Source organism: Mustelus asterias, chromosome 8 (assembly GCF_964213995.1).
Source record: "Mustelus asterias chromosome 8, sMusAst1.hap1.1, whole genome shotgun sequence".
NCBI classification, from domain to species: Eukaryota; Metazoa; Chordata; class Chondrichthyes; order Carcharhiniformes; family Triakidae; genus Mustelus; species Mustelus asterias.
This window is the reverse complement of record NC_135808.1, coordinates 19,639,144-19,658,461: the sequence shown is the minus strand read 5'-3', so window position 1 is coordinate 19,658,461 and position 19,318 is coordinate 19,639,144. Positions and strand designations below refer to the sequence as shown.

The 19,318-nt window shown below is 45.5% G+C and overlaps 1 protein-coding gene across 1 annotated transcript; it reads right to left on the bottom strand.

The window, feature by feature from the left end:
* Positions 1-3: 3 nt before the first annotated feature.
* LOC144497669 (putative C-type lectin domain family 20 member A) lies at positions 4-5,636 on the bottom strand. Its single transcript, XM_078219111.1, has 4 exons — positions 5,586-5,636; positions 3,187-3,552; positions 57-208; positions 4-12 (listed from the first exon to the last, which is right to left on the bottom strand). The coding sequence occupies exons 1-4, from the start codon at positions 5,626-5,628 to the stop codon at positions 4-6; spliced, it is 570 nt and encodes a 189-aa protein (XP_078075237.1). The 5' UTR covers positions 5,629-5,636.
* Positions 5,637-19,318: the final 13,682 nt, after the last annotated feature.

The following is a 19,318-nucleotide window of genomic DNA, read 5'->3' as shown; positions in this document are numbered from 1 at the left end:
CCATTAGAGGATCTTTCGTCATTATAAAGTCCAATCCATGCCCAGTCCCCTTGAGCTGACAGGTCAGCGATGAGCGCTCCCTCCTCTCCATTGGGTATGCTGGCGAGATCAGTGTACTGGCTCTGGCAGTACTGCCAAGCTTCAGTCCAGTTTCTCACCTCTTGGATCAAGAGATATTCTCTCCCCAAGACAGAGGCCTCCGACCGACCTTGAAAGATCAATTACCAAATAAAAAAGGAATCAGTTAGCGTTTCACCCGAAGAATAATGACTTAACATTAAACATAGAAACATAGAAATAGGAGCAGGAGTAGTCCATTCAGACCCTCAAGCCTGCTCCACCATTCAATGTGATCATGACTGATTCTCTATCTCAATGCCACACTCCCACTTTCTCCATGTCCCTCCTTAATGCCAGTAAAATCTAAAAAATATCTATCTCTTTCTTGAACACTTTCAGTGACTTGGCCTCCAAGGCCTTCTGTGGTAGAGAATTCCACAGGTTCACCACCTTCTGAGTGAAGAAACTTTTCTTCATCTCAGTCCTAAATGGTCTCCCCGTACCCTGAGACTGTGTCCCTGGTTCTAGATTCCCCAACCAGGGAAAACACCCTCCCTGCATCTAGTCTGTCCAGCCCTGTTAGAATTTTATACGTTCGATTCAGATCTCCTCTCATCCTTCTAAACTCCACTGAATACAGGCCCAGTCGAACCAATCTCTCCTTTCTTAGGTAGAGAGATCAAAAATGCACACAATACTCCAGGTGCAGTCTCACCAAGGCCTTGTATAACTGCAGTAAGACATCACTACTTCTGAACTCAAGTTCTTTTACAATAAAGGCCAATGTCCAATTTGCCTTCCAAATTGTGGACAGAGAATAGAGCCAATGTTTCGAGTCTAGATGACCCTTCATCACAGCTGAGAGGAAAGAGAGCAGAGATTTATACCAGGAGGGTAGGGAGAGGTGGTAGAATTGGACAAGTGCCTGGAGAAGGTTGAGAAGGTGTTGAAAGTGTCCATTAAGTGTCCAGAATGCGTGAATGGCAAAAGAAAGGTACAGCTGGGTAAAGGGCTGCCTGAGGAATGGGACAGTGGGCCTGAAGAAGTGGGGGCGGGTGGGGGACAGTGTAGAAAGAAAGAGAGCGATAAAATGGAGAATCAGATGAAATGAAATGAAATAAAATAAATGGAAATGAGGTGGAGGGGAGAGTTCATGCTCTGAAGTGGTTGAACTCAATGTTCATTCTGGAAGGCTGTGACGCAAACTGGAGGATCAGCACCTCATCTTCTGGTTAGGCACTTCATAGCCTTCTGGACTGAACATTGAGTTCAGAGCATGAACTCTCCTCTCCACCCCATTTCCATTTATTTTATTTCATTTCATTGCATCTCATTCTCCATTTTATCTCTTTCTTTTCACAGCCAACACCCACCACCCCCCCTCCCCCCCCCGCCCCGCACCCCCCGCCACCCTAACCCCCAACCCTCCTTCTTCAGGCCCACTGTCAGATTCCTCAGGCAGTTCTTTACCAAGCTGTACCTTTGTTTTGCTTTTCACACATTCTGATCACTTAATGGACACTTTCAACACCTTCTCAGCCTTCTCCAGGCTCATTTATATTCCATTTGTCCAAATCCACCACTCCTCCCTCCACCCACATAGTATAAATCTCTGCTGATTCTCTTTCCTCTCAGCTCTAACGAAGGGTCATCTAGACTCGAAACGTTGGGTCTATTCTCTCTCCACAGATGCTGTCAGACCTGCTGAGACTTTCCAGCATTTTCTGTTTTTATTTCAGATTCCAGCATCCGCAGTATTTTGCTTTTGCTTTCCAAGTTGCTTGCTGCACCTTCCACTCCACTTTCATTGACTCGTGACATAAGCAATGAGACAAGTCAGAAAGGATTTCTTCCACACAGGAAAAGGGGAATAGTTTCCTTTTGTGGTACAGGTCCAGAGCTTGGGATTACAATCTTCAAACCAGAGCTAAGTTCTTCAGAGAAGATATCAGGGAGCACTTCTTCACCCAATGGGTAATGGAAATCTGAAAGTTCCCCCCCCCCAAGATGCTGTTGAGGCTGGTGGGGGGAGGGAATAAAATGGGCAGGGAGGGGTGCAAGATGGTCAGTGGGGGTGCCAGATGCCAACTGAAAATTGCAATGCATAAAGTGGTAGATTTTATTTTATTCATTGGTGGGACTCGCCGGCTGCCGAGCATTTATTGTCCATCCCTAGTTTCCCTTGAACTGAATGCTTTGCTCGGCCATTGCTGTGGATCTGGAGTTACTAGGCCAGAACAGGTAAGGACGGAAGATTTCCTTCCCTAAAGGACATTAGTGAATTAGATGGGTTTTTCCAACAATCGACAATGGTTTCACGGTCATCAGTAGATTCTCAATTCCTGATACTTTTCATTGAAATGAAATTCTACCAACTGCCGTGGTGGGATTTTTCCTCTTCTAATATAATTTGTGGCGAATGTTTGAAACTAGGCATTCTCGTGTTTTCCCTGATCAGTGCAAAATAGAAAGCTCGGCAACTTGTCCCTCCTCTCAGCAAAATTCAAGTTCAGTTCCCACCAAGAACTTTTACCTGGGAGTCAGAAAGGGTATCTGAGGTTGAGGAACTCAAGGTTATGGGCAAATGCTCAGCATCTGGGTCTAAGTGCGATGATGTATTCAAAGACCCAGCGTGGACATAATGGCCAAATGGCCACCTTTTTCCAGAATTTTCCAGCTGTTCATGCCGACAGGATCTTTTGATCCTGCCTGTGTGAGCGGAGATTTCAATGGCTCACCATCTCCTTATTCCCGACCTAGGTTTCCATGACTCTCTATGAAAATTGCACACCTACAAAAGGATACAGGGCGAGACTCCCACAATAGAACTCATTAGCATTCCTGGTGGTAATGATGTAAAGCTATCATGCCTTTCCCCGACAGAGAAAAGTAACACTTGTCCACAAGGTGTGCAGGTTAGTTGGATTGGCGTGCTAAATTGCCCCTTAGTGTCCCAAAATACGTAGCTTAGATGGGTTAGCCATGGTAAATGTGTGGGTTTACAGGGATAGGGCGGGGGAGAGTGCCTGTGTAAGATACTCTGTCAGAGTCGATACAGACTCAATGAACCGAATGGCCTCTTCTGCACAGTAGGGATTTTATGATTAACACAACAAATCGGAATACCTGTGTAACAGATGAATGGCAATGAGATTCCACATGGTGCGTCCAACCATTGATACTTGCTTACATAAACGCAGGCAGGAGATGTGTGATTGAATTCCCATGGGTATGAAGGTGTCCAGTTGGTATAATTGAACGTCTCTCCCGTCGTCCACTTCCATCCATTAGAAGATTGTTTGTCATTATAAAGTCCAATCCATGCATTGTCCCCTTGCTCTGACAGATCAGCGATGATCACTCCCACCTCTGGGCTCAGTATGCTTGCGAGATCAATGTACCGGCTTTGGCAATAGTCCCGAGCTTCAGTCCAGTTTCTCACCTCTTGGATCAAGAGATATTCTCTCCCTGAGAGTGTGACTTCCGACCAACCTTGAAAAATGATTTAATAAAAGCAATCATTAAACTTTTACCAGTTGAGGCATTGGCCTGGATTTTGCCTCAGTAGGTACGATGAAACTGCTAGCATTTGCCATTATTCACTCCTCCAAAATTGACAGCAACCTCTGGACTCCTCACATGCACAACTAAAATGAGGTGTGAGAAAGAACAAGATTTCTCAATATTTTTTGAATATCACTGTCATATACTGTGAAACAGGCTTGTGTGTGTGTGAGTAGCAGGTTTAGAGTAGAGTCGTTTTAATTAAATGAATAAAACCCTTCAAAACTGTAGGGGTCAAAGAATCAATAGGATTCTTATTATAAGGCAAGTGGTTGAAGTGGAAATTAACAGAGCTGAGACGGAGTGCCAGAGGGGCAGCGTGAATGGGAACTTACATTTGGGAGATAAGGGAATTGTCTGTATTTCAAAAGGAATATCTACAATTGGGAGATCGTAAATGGATTTGCGCACACTGTCCTATCGTAACAGTGGCGATCCAGAAGCTGCTGTCAGTGATCCTACGCTTCCCCACAGCTTGCACTGTTGAAGTATATGCCTTTCCCCACAAATACATCAAGTAGAAATCACTGAACTGATGAAATCTTACCCCCTTTATGCTGTCAGTCTCACTGTGCAAACCCCTGGAAAAGTTACACCTAGTTGAAGGAGATGTAACTGGACTTCTGAATTTTACTATTTTCATAATTATTGCTGGACCACCTCATTGTTTCTGAAAAACTAATCTGTACAATGTCAAATCTTTCCATTAGGATTTTTAAAACCACACTTCTGAAAAAAAAATTTATCTTTCAGCTTCCACCTTAATCCCGTACATGTGTCCCAATAGTGTATTTCACTCTCTATAGAAGTGAAAAGTTCATTTCACTTCCTAGTTTGCTGTCTGTGAAGATACTGTCATCTGATTGGTTGCTCATCTTGCTTGATAACATGATTGTTGCTGGAGGCTTGAGATCCCCTTGACAAGATTCGATTTGACGGGGGGAAAGGAGAAATCCATGCCACAGAGGGTGGCTGAATCTTGGTGGGTGGCTTTTTTCAATATCAGGCACCTTCACTTTGCTGCTGACCTTGAAATACAGGCGAAAATCCTAAAATAAGAGAATTCAGTAAGGATTTGTCAGTGTAGAGGCAGAGGCATTGGGAGGGGGGGGGGGGGGGGAGTGTGGTGGTGGAAGAGACAAGAACCAGGTGACTTAACCTTAGTATTAGAGTTGGTCCAGGTCCTGGCAGGAGCAAGTCTAAACTTTGCAAAGTCCTTTTGGAAAGGAAGGATGGCGGATAAGATCCCGGGACACCTTTGTGGGAGGTTACATGTCTTTTGGAAGAAGTCAAGTGCCCTTTGAACGTGTTTAAAGTGGACATGAATATGCACAAAAAGTGCATAAACTCATTGGAACTGTCAAGAGAGCTGTTGAAAGCAACTATCAAAGGCAACAATCAAAAATGTCAAAGGAATCTGTTAAAAGTGTCAAAAACAACTGTCAAAAACAACTGTCAATCTGTCAAGACATTGACAAATCCAGCCCTTTAAATTTTGTAAAAACGGCATGGAGTGTTAGAGCAAAATAATTGCTTGCTATTTCGCTCCATCAGTTGACATACACCTAAGGGAGATCACTATTTAGTACTGCATGACTGTTTCACAGCCTCCCATTATCACAGTGCAGTGCCTGCCATTTTACAGTTTGATTGACAGCCCCAAGTGGTTATAGACTCTTTGAAGTGGGACTATGAATAAACACTACCCCCCCCCCCCCCCCCCTCGTCCACCCAGCCCCCACCCCCCCAACTCAGTGAGTGAAAATTCTCCAGGGCACTCTCTCCCAAATCGGAATTTGTCCCGACTCTGATCTCCTGACCCGGGAATGAAAATTCAGACCCTAGAATAACACAGCCAAGACGAGTAGAGTTCAATTCTGTGTCCTAACCTCATCCATGTCTCCAGTCATTCCAGGATTTACTGAAAGGCAGATTAACTGACAGTAAACAAGAGAGCTCACCTTGAGCCAGGATGACAATGAGGAAAAGTAACACTCTGCTCATGCTTTCACCGGCTAAACAGAACCCAGATATTCAGAGACGGACCACAGCAACTGAAAAACAAAACGAGTCAATTGCAGGTATCCAAGAGGACCGTCCCAAGGCAACCTCCTTTAAGCAGAAGCAAGTGTTGGGATAAATTAATAAATATAGCTTCTCAAGGACAATTAGCAATGGGCAACAAATGCTGGCCTTGCCAGAAACACTCACATCCCAGGAACGAGAAAAGGATCTGTCTGAAATACACCCAAGGAACAATCTGTCACAATTTGTCCCATCTTTTATTTATTCTTCCGTGGAATGTAGGCATCACTGTCAAGGCCACTTTTTGTTACCCACTCCCTCATTTGCCCTTGGACTGAGAGTCTCATTCGGCCATTTCAGAGGTCAGTGAAGCGTCAACCATGTAGCTGTGGGTCTGGAGTCCGGCAGGTGAGGACAGCAGGTTTCCATCCCTAAAGGACATTAGTGAACCAGATGGGGTTTTTATAGCAATTGATGATACTGTCATGGTCACCATTATTGAGAGTTGCTTCTCAATTCCAGATTTGCTCATTGAATTTCAATTCCATTAGTGGTGGGATTTAAACCCGTGCCCCCACCACCCCTCCCCCCCGCCCACCAGAGCATTAGCCTGGGTCTCTGAATTACTAGTGCAGTGGCATTACCACCATGTTCCCTCCCCTCCCACCAGTGAGAAACTCAAAATAGAATAGCTGCTAGTATCTAAACAAGGGATGAGACATGTAAATGTTTTGGAGCTACATTATCAGCCTGCTCGCCTGGGATTCAGAATTGGTTGAGCAGAAATATCCTCCGGTTCAATACCGGGAAGATTGATGCCGTTGTTTTCAGTCTGCACTCCAAAAGCTATTCCCCAGTCACCTGGAGAGCCTAAAAACCTTGTAGTTGTTACCATTCTCTGCTGCGACGACTACATGCTTTAATTGAATGGGTTACTGCAGGAATATGGAACAAACAACAAAGAACAAAGCAAATTACAGCACAGGAACAGGCCCTTCGGCCCTCCAAGCCTGCACCGACCATGCTGCCCGACTTAACTAAAACCCCCTACCCTTCCGGGGACCATATCCCTCTATTCCCATCCTATTCATGGATTTGTCATGATGCCCCTTAAAAGTCACTATCGTATCCGCTCTTCCACTACTTCCCCTGGCAATGCGTTCCAGGCACCCACCACCCTCTGTATAAAAAACTTGTCTCGTACATCTCCTTTAAACCTTGCCCCTCACACCTTAAACCTATGCCCCCTAGTAATTGACTCTTCCACCCTGGGACAAAGCTTCTGACTATTGTGCTGTTATTGTGTTAGATTCCATCTTCAGGGACTCTTATGATCCATCTGTTTCAGCTTTCTATCCAGGGTAGAAATTGACTACAATAGCATGGGTTGTCCTGATGCTGCCTGTTTGGCGCCAGTGCCCAGCCAAACTTAACGTTTTGAGTCCGCATGACTCTTCTTCAGAAGGCTCGAAACATTAACTCTTATTTTTCATCTCTCTCCACAGTTGCTGTGGCACAGTGGTTAGCACTGCTGCCTCACAGCTCCAGGGACCTGGGTTCGATTCCAGCCTCGGGTAACTGTCTATGTGGAATTTGTATGTTCCCCCCGTGTCTGAGTGAATTTCCTCCGGGTGCACCGGTTTCTTCCCATACTCCAAAGATGTGTGGGTTAGGTGGATCAGCCATGCTAAGTTATCTCTTAGTATCAGGGGGTTAGCAGGGTAAATACGTGAGGTTATGGGATAGGGCCTGTGTGGGATTGTTATCAGTGCAGGTTTGATGGGCTGAATGGCCTCCTTCTGAACTGTAAGGATTCCAGGACCTGCTGGGCTTTTCCAGTATTTTCTGTTTTCATTTCAGATTTTGCTTTCATTTCATGACGAACCTCCTATCCTTAAGTAGGAAATGAGCCATTGCCTATGAGTGTCTGTAGACATATTTCTCTCTCTCCCTATTGGGGAGAGAGACAATTGGTCTGATGGTTTCAGAGGCACCACTCCACATCAAAGCTGAGGCTAGTGGAGAAGTCCCAAGCAAACCCCAGTTACGGTGGGAATTGAACCCTTGTTTTATACATTATTTTGCACCACAAATGAGCCATCAAGCCAAGTGAGCTAACTAGCCCCCTTTCTCTAGAATCATAGAATCCCTACAGTGCAGAAGAGGCCATTGGGCCCATCGAATCTGCACCAACCCTCCGACAGAGCATCCCACCCAGGCCCTTGCCCCCGCCCTATCCCTGTAACCCCACAGATTTCCCATGGCTAATCCATCTAACCTACTCATCTTTGGACATGAAGGGGCAATTTAGCACGGCCAATCTACCTAACCCAATTTTTATTTTTAAAGAACAGCTTGTTTTCAACTAAATTGCACTCGATCACTATACAGTAATGAATAACTATGCTATTTAACAAAGAAGACCAGACTCTGAAGCGATATCTCCAGTTAAGCATTCTAGTTGTGCTGGAGACTGGAAATACTCACTCAGAAGCTCTGCTGAATAGCTCTGCACTTACCTCAGTTGATTTGGCAGCTATTCTATCTGTGTGTAGCCTCACCTCTCGCTGCCACGGTCCAGCACTGGCATATCGCCCATCCACAGCGGGGCCTCTCAATAAGCTTTCACTGCAATCCACAGGTCGGTGTTGAGTGGCAAGCGGGTGGCAGTGGACATCAGCGGGTGGGCAAGACACGCGCAGGCTGTGGTAGATCAGGAAGCCCCTTCATGGGGTGGGCCAGACCACCTCTGTCTGACCCCCCCCTCTGCCCCAACCACCACCCAGAGGGGAACTACGAATCCGGCTCGGTGAGGACGGAGCGAGATTCACCCTTGCCCAGCAGGACCTGCCGCTCAGTGTCTATGTGGGAGGAAGAACAAGCCGTGAGGAAGCCGTGGAAAGCATTTCGACAGGGCTAGTTCAGGGCCACGTTGCAACTTTGAAACAAACGCTGTGTCGGCAATGTCCTGGCACATTGTGTTGCTGACAGTCCACACGTACGCACATGCTGCACCCTATAAGTTGCAATTCCTTGCAGACAGTGTCCTGGCTCCAGTAACTGCCAGCTGCAAAACAGGGAGGTTTGCAGGAAACTTCTGTTTCATTCATTTATGGGCTGTGGGTGTCACTGGCTAGGCCAACATTTGTTGCCCATCCCAAACCTGCACGTATTTCAGAGAGAGACAAGTCGTTTTGTCCATGTATTTCAGACATGGGCATTCATTCGTGTCACTCAGCACTCCCAAGAAAAGGCCTGAGGGTGTCATTCAGCACCTTGACAGACACAGGGCCTGAATTTTGGCAAGGAGATTCCTCAGCTCTGTCCCATTCCCGGGTCATTTTACTGGAGACGTGCAGCCAATCGATCTCGGAGGGCGACTGCAATTTTCCATTCAGCATCCAAGGTGGGTAACAGAGGTGGGAAGCAGTGCGGCTGCCTGGGTGAGGGGTGGGGGGAAATGGGGTGGCAATGCAGCCAAGGCAGACTGCGGGAGACTGACAGTGCTCCAGGCAGGCTCTGAGTTTGGAGGTTCGAGACCCTCCCCTGCCTGACTCTGCATTAGGGTGCATGAGTCTCGGCCATGGAACTGGATGACCATTGGTCATATTCCCCTCCCTTAATCGTCTGAAGGAGCAGTGAGGCCTTTATCAAACAAAGCATGGTCTGAAAATACTCCTGTATTCTCCTTGTGAGCAGGAGTCTGGACATTATCGATTTACTAATGGATTACCATAAAACCATAAGACATGGGAGCAGAAGTAGGCCATTTGGCCCATCAAGTCTGCTCCACATTTAACAACATCATGACTGATCCAATGTGAATCCTCAGTTCCACTTTCCTACCTTATCCCCATAACCCTTGATTCCCTTACTGATTAAAAATCTGTCCTTGAACATACTTAACGGCCCAGCCTCTACCATCCTCTGTGGGAAAGAATTCCACAGATTCACTACCCTTTGAGAGAAGAAATTCCTCCTCACCTCTTCAATGGGTGACCCCCTTACTCTGAGATTATGCCCCCTAGTCCCAGACTACCCCACAAGGGGGAAACAACTTCTCAACATCTACCCTGTCAAGACCCCTGAGAATCCAATATGTCTCAATATCATTCATCTAAACTTATGGGGAGTGCAAGCCCAAACTGTCCTCATAGGAAATCTCTCCATACCTAGTGAACCTTCTCTGGACTGCCTCCAATGTCAGTACATCTTTCCTTAGATAAGGGACCAAAACTGTTCACAGTATTCCAGTATGGTCTAACTCGTGCCTTATATAGTTTTAGCAAAGCTACCTCATTCCCTTTGAAATGAAGACCAACATTCCATTTGCCTTCCCTATTACCTGCTGAACTTTATATATTAACGATCTAGATGACGGGACTGGGGGCATTCTGGCCAAGTTTGCCGATGATACAAAGATAGGTGGAGGGGCAGGTAATATTGAGGAGGTGGGGAGGCTGCAGAAAGATTTAGACAGTTTAGGAGAGTGGTCCAAGAAGTGGCTGATGAAATTCAACGTGGGCAAGTGCGAGGTCGTGCACTTTGGAAAAAAGAATAGAGGCATGGACTATTTTCTCAACGGTGACAAAATTCATAATGCTAAAGTGCAAAGGGACTTGGGAGTCCTAGTCCAGGATTCTCTAAAGGTAAACTTGCAGGTTGAGTCCGTAATTAAGAAAGCAAATGTAATGTTGTCATTTATCTCAAGAGGCTTGGAATACAAAAGCAGGGATGTACTTCTGAGGCTTTATAAAGCACTGGTTAGGCCCCATTTGGAGTACTGTGAGCAATTTTGGGCCCCACACCTCAGGAAGGACATACTGGCACTGGAGCGGGTCCAGCGGAGATTCACACGGATGATCCCAGGAATGGTAGGCCTGACATACGATGAACGTCTGAGGATCGTGGGATTATATTCATTGGAGTTTAGGAGGTTGAGGGGAGATCTGATAGAAACTTACAAGATAATGAACGGCTTAGATAGGATGGACGTAGGGAAGTTGTTTCCATTAACAGGGGAGACTAGGACGCAGGGGCACAGCCTTAGAATAAAAGGGAGTCACTTTAGAACAGAGATGAGGAGAAATTTCTTCAGCCAGAGAGTGGTGGGTCTGTGGAATTCATTGCCACAGAGGGCTGTGGAGGCCGAGACGTTGAGCGTCTTCAAGACAGAAATTGATAAATTCTTGATTTCTCGAGGAATTAAGGGCTATGGGGAGAGAGCGGGTAAATGGAGTTGAAATCAACCATGATTGAATGGTGGAGTGGACTCGATGGGCCGAATGGCCTTACTTCCGCTCCTATGTCTTATGGTCTTATGGTCTTAACTTGCATGCTGGCTTTTTGTGAATTATGCACAAAGGCCCCCCAAATCCCTCTTTGGTGCAGCTTTCTCCATTTAAATAATATTCAGTTCCTTTATTCTTACTATTACAGATCAATATCACTTGAATGACCGAAAAGAAACTTAAAGCTGCAGTACCTGAATTTGTGAAGTGGAAAATAGCTGGTCAAAACCCTGGTTAATGGAATGTTGTGAGCAGCTCTGAGCACCGCACCTTAGGAAAGATATATTGCTTCGCTACTCTCCTCACGCTCTTTTACGCTGTGTCTCTGCCGTTCTCCTCGTGCTCTTTTACAATACAGATTGCAGTGGACGCCAGAAAATTAAACAAATTTAAGGGAGTGATAGGTTTTTAATTAGTAGGGGCTGAGAGGTTATGGGGAGTGGGCAGGAAGGTGAAGTTGAGGCCGAGATAAGATCAGCCACGGTCGTATTAAATGACAGAGCAGGCTCGAGGGGTTAAATTGCCTACCTCCTGCTCCTGGTTCTTATGTTCTTATTTATTGTCTTGGGTGCCCATCTCAAACTCCATTCCCATAGCCACCAGCTCCATCCCTCCCTCTGGAAACTGTCTGAGGCTGACTGTTCGCAACCTGGGTGTCATGAGGTGAGCTTCTAACCACATATCTGTGTCAACACCAAAACTGCCTACTTCCACCTGCATAGTGCCAGCTAACTCTGCCCCTACCTCTGCTGAAACCCTCATCTGTTCCTCAAGACTTGATTATTCCACTGCACTCCTGACTGCACCCCACTCCTGCTGCCATCTACCAAACTACATAAACTTGAGGTCATCCAAAACTTTGTGCCATTCCCCTGCCTTTTCTTCGTGACCTCTGCACATTGTTTCTATTCAAGTAATCACCCAATACCCTCTGGAATGTCTCAGTCGAATCTGCTTCCACCACACTTCCAGGCATCACGTTCTAGACCCCAATCACTCGCTGAGTGAAAAAGTTTCTTTCTCATGTTGCATTTGCTTTTTTTGCAAATCACTTCAAATCACTGACCTCCTCGTGTCCTTGATCCTTTTACGAGCGAGAATAGTTTCTCCCTGTTTTTGATACAGTTCAGCCGTGCCCTATAAACATCCAGATTTCATTTGACACAATCTTTTTACCTTCTTTGAATATCTTGTTCTCCTTTGCTGAAGAAAATGTTAAGTCAGACATTGTGTCAGGGCATGAACTGTGTTTCAAACTGTACTGTAAGATGTGGGGACATTTCTGAAGACCAGGTCAGGGAGCAGCCCTGACGTGAGGGCCCCGACAGTCTATTCTTGTCATGGTGGTTGTCATGGGCGGCACGGTGGCACAGTAGTTAGCATTGCTGCCTGATGGCGCCAGGGACCCGGGTTTGATTCTGGACTTGGGTGACTGTATGTGTGGAGTTTACATGTTCTCGCTGTGTCTGCGTGGGTTTCCTCCAAGTGTTTCGGTTTCCTCCCACAGTCCAAAGATGTGTAAGTTAGGTGGATTAGCCATGGGATAGGGTGGGGTGGTGGGCCTGGATAAGATGCTGTCAGAGATGGTGCAAATGCGATGGGCTGAATGACCTCCTTCTGCACTGTATTGATTCTATGAGTGCTATCTTCCCTGTCCAATGCAATTCGCCGTAGAATCCAAGGATTCTACTCCAAGATACAAACATCCATACATCAGAATTAGGAACAGGAATAGGCCACTTGGCCCCTTAAGCCTGCTCAGGAAGATCATGGCTAATCTGCTTGTGTCTTCTACCCTACATGCCTGCCTACCACCTTGCACACTTCAGACTTTGCCAGGAACAATGAAAGTATTTATTAACAAGGAAGAACTGTACAGAGACCTACAGGCCCACAAACCCCACCCTCTCCACCCCCACCTCCACCACCCCACCTTGGGGTAATTACCCACTCTCAGTCCCAATTGGTCCCTCAAGACAGGTGACCCTTTTCTGCTGTGTAGCCCTTAAAGGGCCGATCACCACACCCCCTGATAACCTACATAGGGTATGCCCTGACACGATCGGATTTCCCCCTGTATAAATAGTGGTGTTTTTTACTCCAATCCTAAAATTTGGAAATGTTGGTTTATTTTTTTTCACATACATACAGGCAAGAGAGGTTTCACACCATCCATCCCTTTTGCACTCACACAATAAACAGAGGATAAGGAAAGTGGAAGATGGTTCAGGGTGTGACCACAATCAGATTCATGTTCGGGTTTTACCTGCATCTTGAGTCCAGGGTCAGAATTCTAAAAAAATGTTGCTTTAAGGGGAAGTTCACTGAATATAGGGTGGTCCGTCTTTCCAGACTGAGGCACCCACAAAGGGAGAAAACACATAGGGTGGGATTTTCCAGCCGTGCTCACCCCAAAACTGGAAAATCCTGCCTGAGATCAACGGGAATTTGCATGGTCCGCCTCACCCGCTACGATTCCCATGGCAGGCAGGTGGGAAAATTCCCCTCCATAGAGTCAATTAGCCTGGGAGGCACAAGTTCAAATGTTCCAGCAGTTTTGATGACAGCCTAAGTTCTCTTTACTGCCACCGGCTTGATGGTAGACAGAGCAGACTGTTTGCCTGGAGTCCCATTCTCTTCAGAGGTCAAAGAGCTACTGAATCACTTTAGGTGAGGGACACTGAAGTCCCCCACCCAGAGTAATTCAGTGTCCTTGTCATCCATAGTACTTCTGCCAAGTAGTGTTCAACAAGGAAGAGTACAGAGCTGAGGGTGGCATAGGACATATATCCAGAAATGGTGATGGTAGTCTCTGGGATATTATCTGTAAGGAATGATTCCCTGAGTATGCCTCTGTCAGGCTGTTGCTTGGCTATCTTTGAGGAAGCTCTTCCAATTTTGGCACAATGGCCCTGACATTAGTAAGGAGCATTTTGCAGGCTCGACAGAACTGGGTGCACTGTTGTCATTTCAGAAGGTCAATGCCAGATGTTCTGTGTGGTTTCATTCCTACTTTAGACTTTGTAGCTGTTTGATACAACTGAGTGTCTCACTAGGGGCCATTTCAGAGGGGCAGTTGGGTCAACCACGTTGCTGTGGGAGTCTGGAGTCACATGTAGGCCAGACTACGCAAGGACAGCAGACCTCCTTCATTAAAGGGATATTAGTATAAATCCGATGGATTGATACATCACCTTTAAATTAATAAAACAACCCAAGGCACTTTGTAGGAGCGATTATCAGCTAAAATCTGACATGAAGCTATTAGGAGAAAGTCAGACTTTGGCCCAAGAGCTTAGACTAAATTTGGAGGAAGAGAGAGAATGGTTGAGAAGAAACCGTGTTTAGTGAGCAGTCTATGTCCAAATCCAGAAAGACCTAGGGGACAATCGAGCTGGCCAGCAGTCAGGAGGCCGGCAGTGTGGGGCTACTGCGTGTGCGCCGGTCTCGGCACTGACAGATCGGTGCATGTGCAGTGACCCGCTCAGCGCTATGCTGCCAGCCTCTCTAGCGGGAATATGCTCATCCCACTGAACCTTCATGAGATTCACGCTACTGCACTCTGCAGTGCACAGAGTGTGGGAAATTTATTTTGAAACTCCTGCTGAAAAAACCAGCAGGATTTACTCCAGTTTTTACACGAATTCAACACAGAACACTTCTGGGAGAATCGCGCCCCCGTAGTGTTAGGTTTTTGGACGAGAGCGCCAAGATATATTATGAAGCCAGACTAGACTTGGGAATGGAGGGATACAAACGATTGGTCTAGTTGGACCAAGGAGCGGCACAGGCTTGGAGGGCCGAAGGGCCTGTTTCCTGTGCTGTACTGTTCTTTGTTCTTTGTTCCCTGGAGCTGTGAAGCAGCAGTGCTAACCACTGTGCTACCGTGTCATTGTCTAAAGAGCCTTCTGGGATCTGTAGTTGTTCTGGGATTGCTAGTGATTCAAACATATCTTCCACTGCAGAGTTCAGGCAGGTTCTGCATCACTGTGAAAAATAGTTGTACTATTTGGTCAGCATGGTAGCACAGTGGTTAGCACTGCTGCCTCACAGCGCCAGGAATCTAGGTTCGATTCCTGACTTGGGTTACTGTCTGTGTGGAGTTTGCACATTCTCCCCGTGTCTGCGTGGGTTTCCTCCGGGTGCCCCAGTCTCCTCCCATCGTCCAAAGATGTGCAGGTTAGGTGGATTGGCCATGCTAAATTGCCCATTGTCAGGGGGACTAGCTAGGTTAAATGCATGGAGTTATGGGAATAGGGCCTGGGTGAGATTGTGGTCAGTGCAGACTCGAAGGGCCGAATGGACTCCTTCTGCGCTGTAGCATTCTATTATTCTAGTTTCTAGGTGTCCAGATCACCAACAACCTGTCCTGGTCCCTCTACACTGACGCTATAGTTACGAAAGCCCACTAACTTTCTCACGAGGCTAAGGAAATTTGGCATGTCCACTTCGACTCTCACCAACTTTTACAGATGCATCATAGAAACCATTCTTTCTGGTTGCATTCACAGCTTGGTATGGCTCCTGCTCTGTCCAGGGTCACAAAAAACTACAAAGAGTCATGAACGAAGCCCAATCCATCACGCAAACCAGCCTCCCATCCATTGACTCAGTCTACACTTCCCGCTGCCTCAGAAAAGCAGTCAGCATAATTAAGGACCCCACGCACTCCAGACATTCTCTCTTTCACATTCTTCTGTTGGGAAAAAGATACAAAAGTCTGAGGACACGTACCAACCGCTCAAAAACAGCTTCTTCTCTGCTGCCATCAGACTTTTGAATGGACCTACTTTGCATTTAGTTGATCCATCTCTACACCCTAGCTATGACTGGAACACTACATTCTGCACTCACTCCTTTCCTTCTCTGTGAATGGTATGCTTTGCCTGAATAGCACAAGAAGCAATAATTTTTCACTGTATACTAGTATAGGTGACAATAATAAATCAGGTTAAATCAAATCAATATATGGTAGGTCCATTCAAAAGTCTGTTGGCAGCAGGGAAGAAGCTGTTCTTGTGATTAATTAACGAATAAGTAGTTGCTTAATCAAATAAGAAATTCAGAATAAAGTAGCAGGATAAAGTGCTGACTTAAGGGTGTTAATTCAACTTAATTTTCAATGAAAGCCAATGTGACAAAGCACAAAAGAAAACACATTATATGGAGTTCTCATGGAAGTTATTTTACTGGAACCTATTAAAAAGAAACCCACCTGATAGTGTGTCCAATATAAAGCTCAAATTTGCTGGACGTTTCTCTGGAGGCTGGTCCTTTTGAGTCAGAAAAATTGTGTCTTCAAGTTGTTTTAAAAAGTTAATTTTTTTACAAAAACTTGTGCAATGGCACGGACATTACTGAAAAATGTGCTCAGAATACAGTAATTAGACTACAGCATGGAAACAGGCCCTTTGGCCCAACTTGTCCATGTCGCCCAGTTTTTACTACTAAGCTAGTCCCAATTGCCTGCGTTTGGCCCATATCCCTCTATACCCGTCTTACCCATGAACTGCCTGAATGCTTTTTAAAAGACAAAATTGTACCCACCTCTACTCCTGACTCTGGCAGCTTGTTCCAGACACTCCCCACCCTCTGTGTGAAAAAATTACCCCCCTGACCCTTTTGTATCTCTCCCCTCTCACCTTAAACCTATGCCCTGTAGGCTCCCCTACCTTTGGGAAAAGATGTTGACTATCTACCTTATCTATGTCCCTCATTATTTCACAGACCTCTATGAGATCAACCCTAAGCCTCATACACTCCAGGGAAAAAAGTGCCGGTCTATCCAGCCTCTCCTTATAACTCAAACCATCAAGTCCTGGTAGCATCCTAGTAAATCTTTTCTGCGCTCTTTCTAGTTTAATAATATCCTTTCCATAATAGAGTGACCAGAATTGTACATAGTATTCCAAATGTGGCTTTACCAATGTCTTGTACAACTTCAACTAAGAGATTTTCACAGTATCTTCATTGCAGAGTGAATATACTACTTGTGACTAATAAATAAACTTTTAAAATTTAACAAGATGTCCCAATTCCTGTATTCAATGTTCTGACCAATGAAACCAAGCACGCCGAATGCCTTCTTCACCACCCTGTCCATCTGTGACTCCATTTTCAAGGAGCTATGAACCTGTACTGCTAGATCTCTTTGTTTTATAACTCTCCTCAATGCCCTACTATTAACTGAGTAGGTTCTGCCCTGATTTGATCTACCAAAATGCATCACCTCACATTTATCTAAATTAAACTCCATCTGCCATTCATCAGCCCACTGGCCCAATTGATCAAGATCCCGTTGCAATCCTAGATAACCTTCTTTACTGTCCACTAAGTCATCAATCTTGGTGTCATCTGCAAACTTACTAACCATACCTCCTAAATTCTCATCCAAATCATTAATATAAATACAAATATTAGCGGACCCAGCACCGATCCCTGAGGCACACTGCTGGTCACAGGTCTCCAGTTTGAAAAACAACCGTCTACAATCACCCTCTGTCTTCTGTCGTCAAGACAATTTTTTATCCAGTTGGCTACCTCACCCTGGATCCCATGAAATTTAACCTCATGCAATAACCTACCACGCAGTACTTGTCAAAGGCCTTGCTAAAGTCCGTGTAGACAACATCGACTGCACTGCCCTTATCTACCTTCTTGGTTACCCCTTCAAAAAACTCAATCAAATTCATGAGACATGATTTTCCACTCGCAAAGCCATGCTGACTGTCTCTAATCAGTCCTTGTCTCACTAATGCAGGTAGGCACTATCTCTCAGAATAGCTTCTAACAACTTACCCACTACAGACATTAGGCTCACCAGTCTGTAGTTCCCAAGCTTTTCCCTGCAGCCCTTCTTAAACAAAGGTACAGCATTTGCTACCCTCCAATCTTCAAGTACTTCATCTGTGGCTGTCGATGATTCAAATATCTCTGCTAGGGGACCAGTAATTTCCTCCCTAGCCTCCCACATCCTGGGATACATTTCATCAGGTCCCAGGATTTATCTACCTTGATGCACTTCAAGACTTCCAGCACCTCCTTCTCTGTAATATGCACACTCCTCAAGTCATCACTATTTATTTCCCCAAGTTCCCCAACGTCCATGCCTTTCTCGGCAGTAAATACTGATGAGAAATATTCATTTAGGTTCTCACCCATCTCTAGTGGATCTGCACATAGATAACCTTGTTGACCCTCAAGAAGCCCTACTTGCTCCCTAGTTATTCTTTTGCCCTTTATGTATTTGTAGAAGGTCTTTGGATTCTCCATTGTCTTATCTGCCAAAGCAACCTCATTTTCCATTTTTGCCTTCCTGATTCCTCTCTTAACTCTATTCCGACAACCTCTATACTCTTCAAGGGATCCACTTGATCTCAGCTACCTATGCATGTCATATGCTTCCTTCTTCTTTTTGACCAGGACCTCAATATCCAGAGTCATCCAGGATTCCCTACTTCTATCAGCCTTGGCCTTAACTCTAAAAGGAATGTGCTTACCCTGAACTCTGGTTAACACACTTTTGGAAGTCTCCCACTTATCAGCCATCCTTTTGCCTGTCAACAGACTCCTCCAATCAACTTTTGAAAGTTCCTGTCTAATACCATCAAAATTGGCCTTGCCCCAATTTAGAATTTTAACTTTTGGGCCAGACCTATCACTCTCCATAGCTATATGAAAACTAATGGAATTATGGTCACTGGTTCCAAAGTGATCCCTCACTAATACTTCTGTCACCTGCCCTTCCTTATTTTCCAAAAGGAGGTCAAGTTTTGCCTCCTCTCTAGTCGGGTCATCCACATAATGAGAAATTCCTCCTGAATACACTCAACAAATTTCTCTCCATCCAATCCCCTAATGCTATGGCTGTCCCGGTCAATACTGGGAAAGTTAAAGTCCCCTACTATTACCACCCTATTTTTCTTGCAGCTATCTATAATCTCCTTACATATTTGTTCCTCAATTTCCTGCTGCCTATTTGGGGGCCTGTAGTACAATCATATCAAAGTGATCTCTCCCTTTTTATTTTTCAGTTCTACCCATATAGACTCAGTGGGCGAACCCACGGATATATCCCCCCTCAGTACTGCCGTGATGTTCTCTCTAATCAAAAACGCAACTCCCCCTCTTCTCTTACCTCCTGTTGTATCTTTCCTATAGCATCTGTATCTTAGAACATTGAGCTGCCAGTCCTGCCCCTTCCTTAGCCATGTTTCAGTAATTGCTATAATATCCCAGTCCCACGTACTTCGTCTCATCTTTGTTGAGACCAACAATGACGAGACAGAGTACAGGAAAGAGATAGAGGATCTGATGAACTGGTGCAACAACAATAATCTCTCCCTCAATGTCAACAAACGAAGGAGGTAGTCATCAAC

Bases quoted from the DNA above. Each gene is read 5' to 3' on its own strand.
- LOC144497669 (XM_078219111.1), bottom strand. From the start codon at position 5,628: ATGAGCAGAGTGTTACTTTTCCTCATTGTCATCCTGGCTCAAG. The intron at 3,553-5,585 runs GTGAGCTCTCTT...TCATTTTTCAAG, and splicing joins CATTGTCATCCTGGCTCAAG to GTTGGTCGGAAGTCACACTC. The intron at 209-3,186 runs GTATTCCGATTT...TGATCTTTCAAG, and splicing joins GCCATTCATCTGTTACACAG to GTCGGTCGGAGGCCTCTGTC.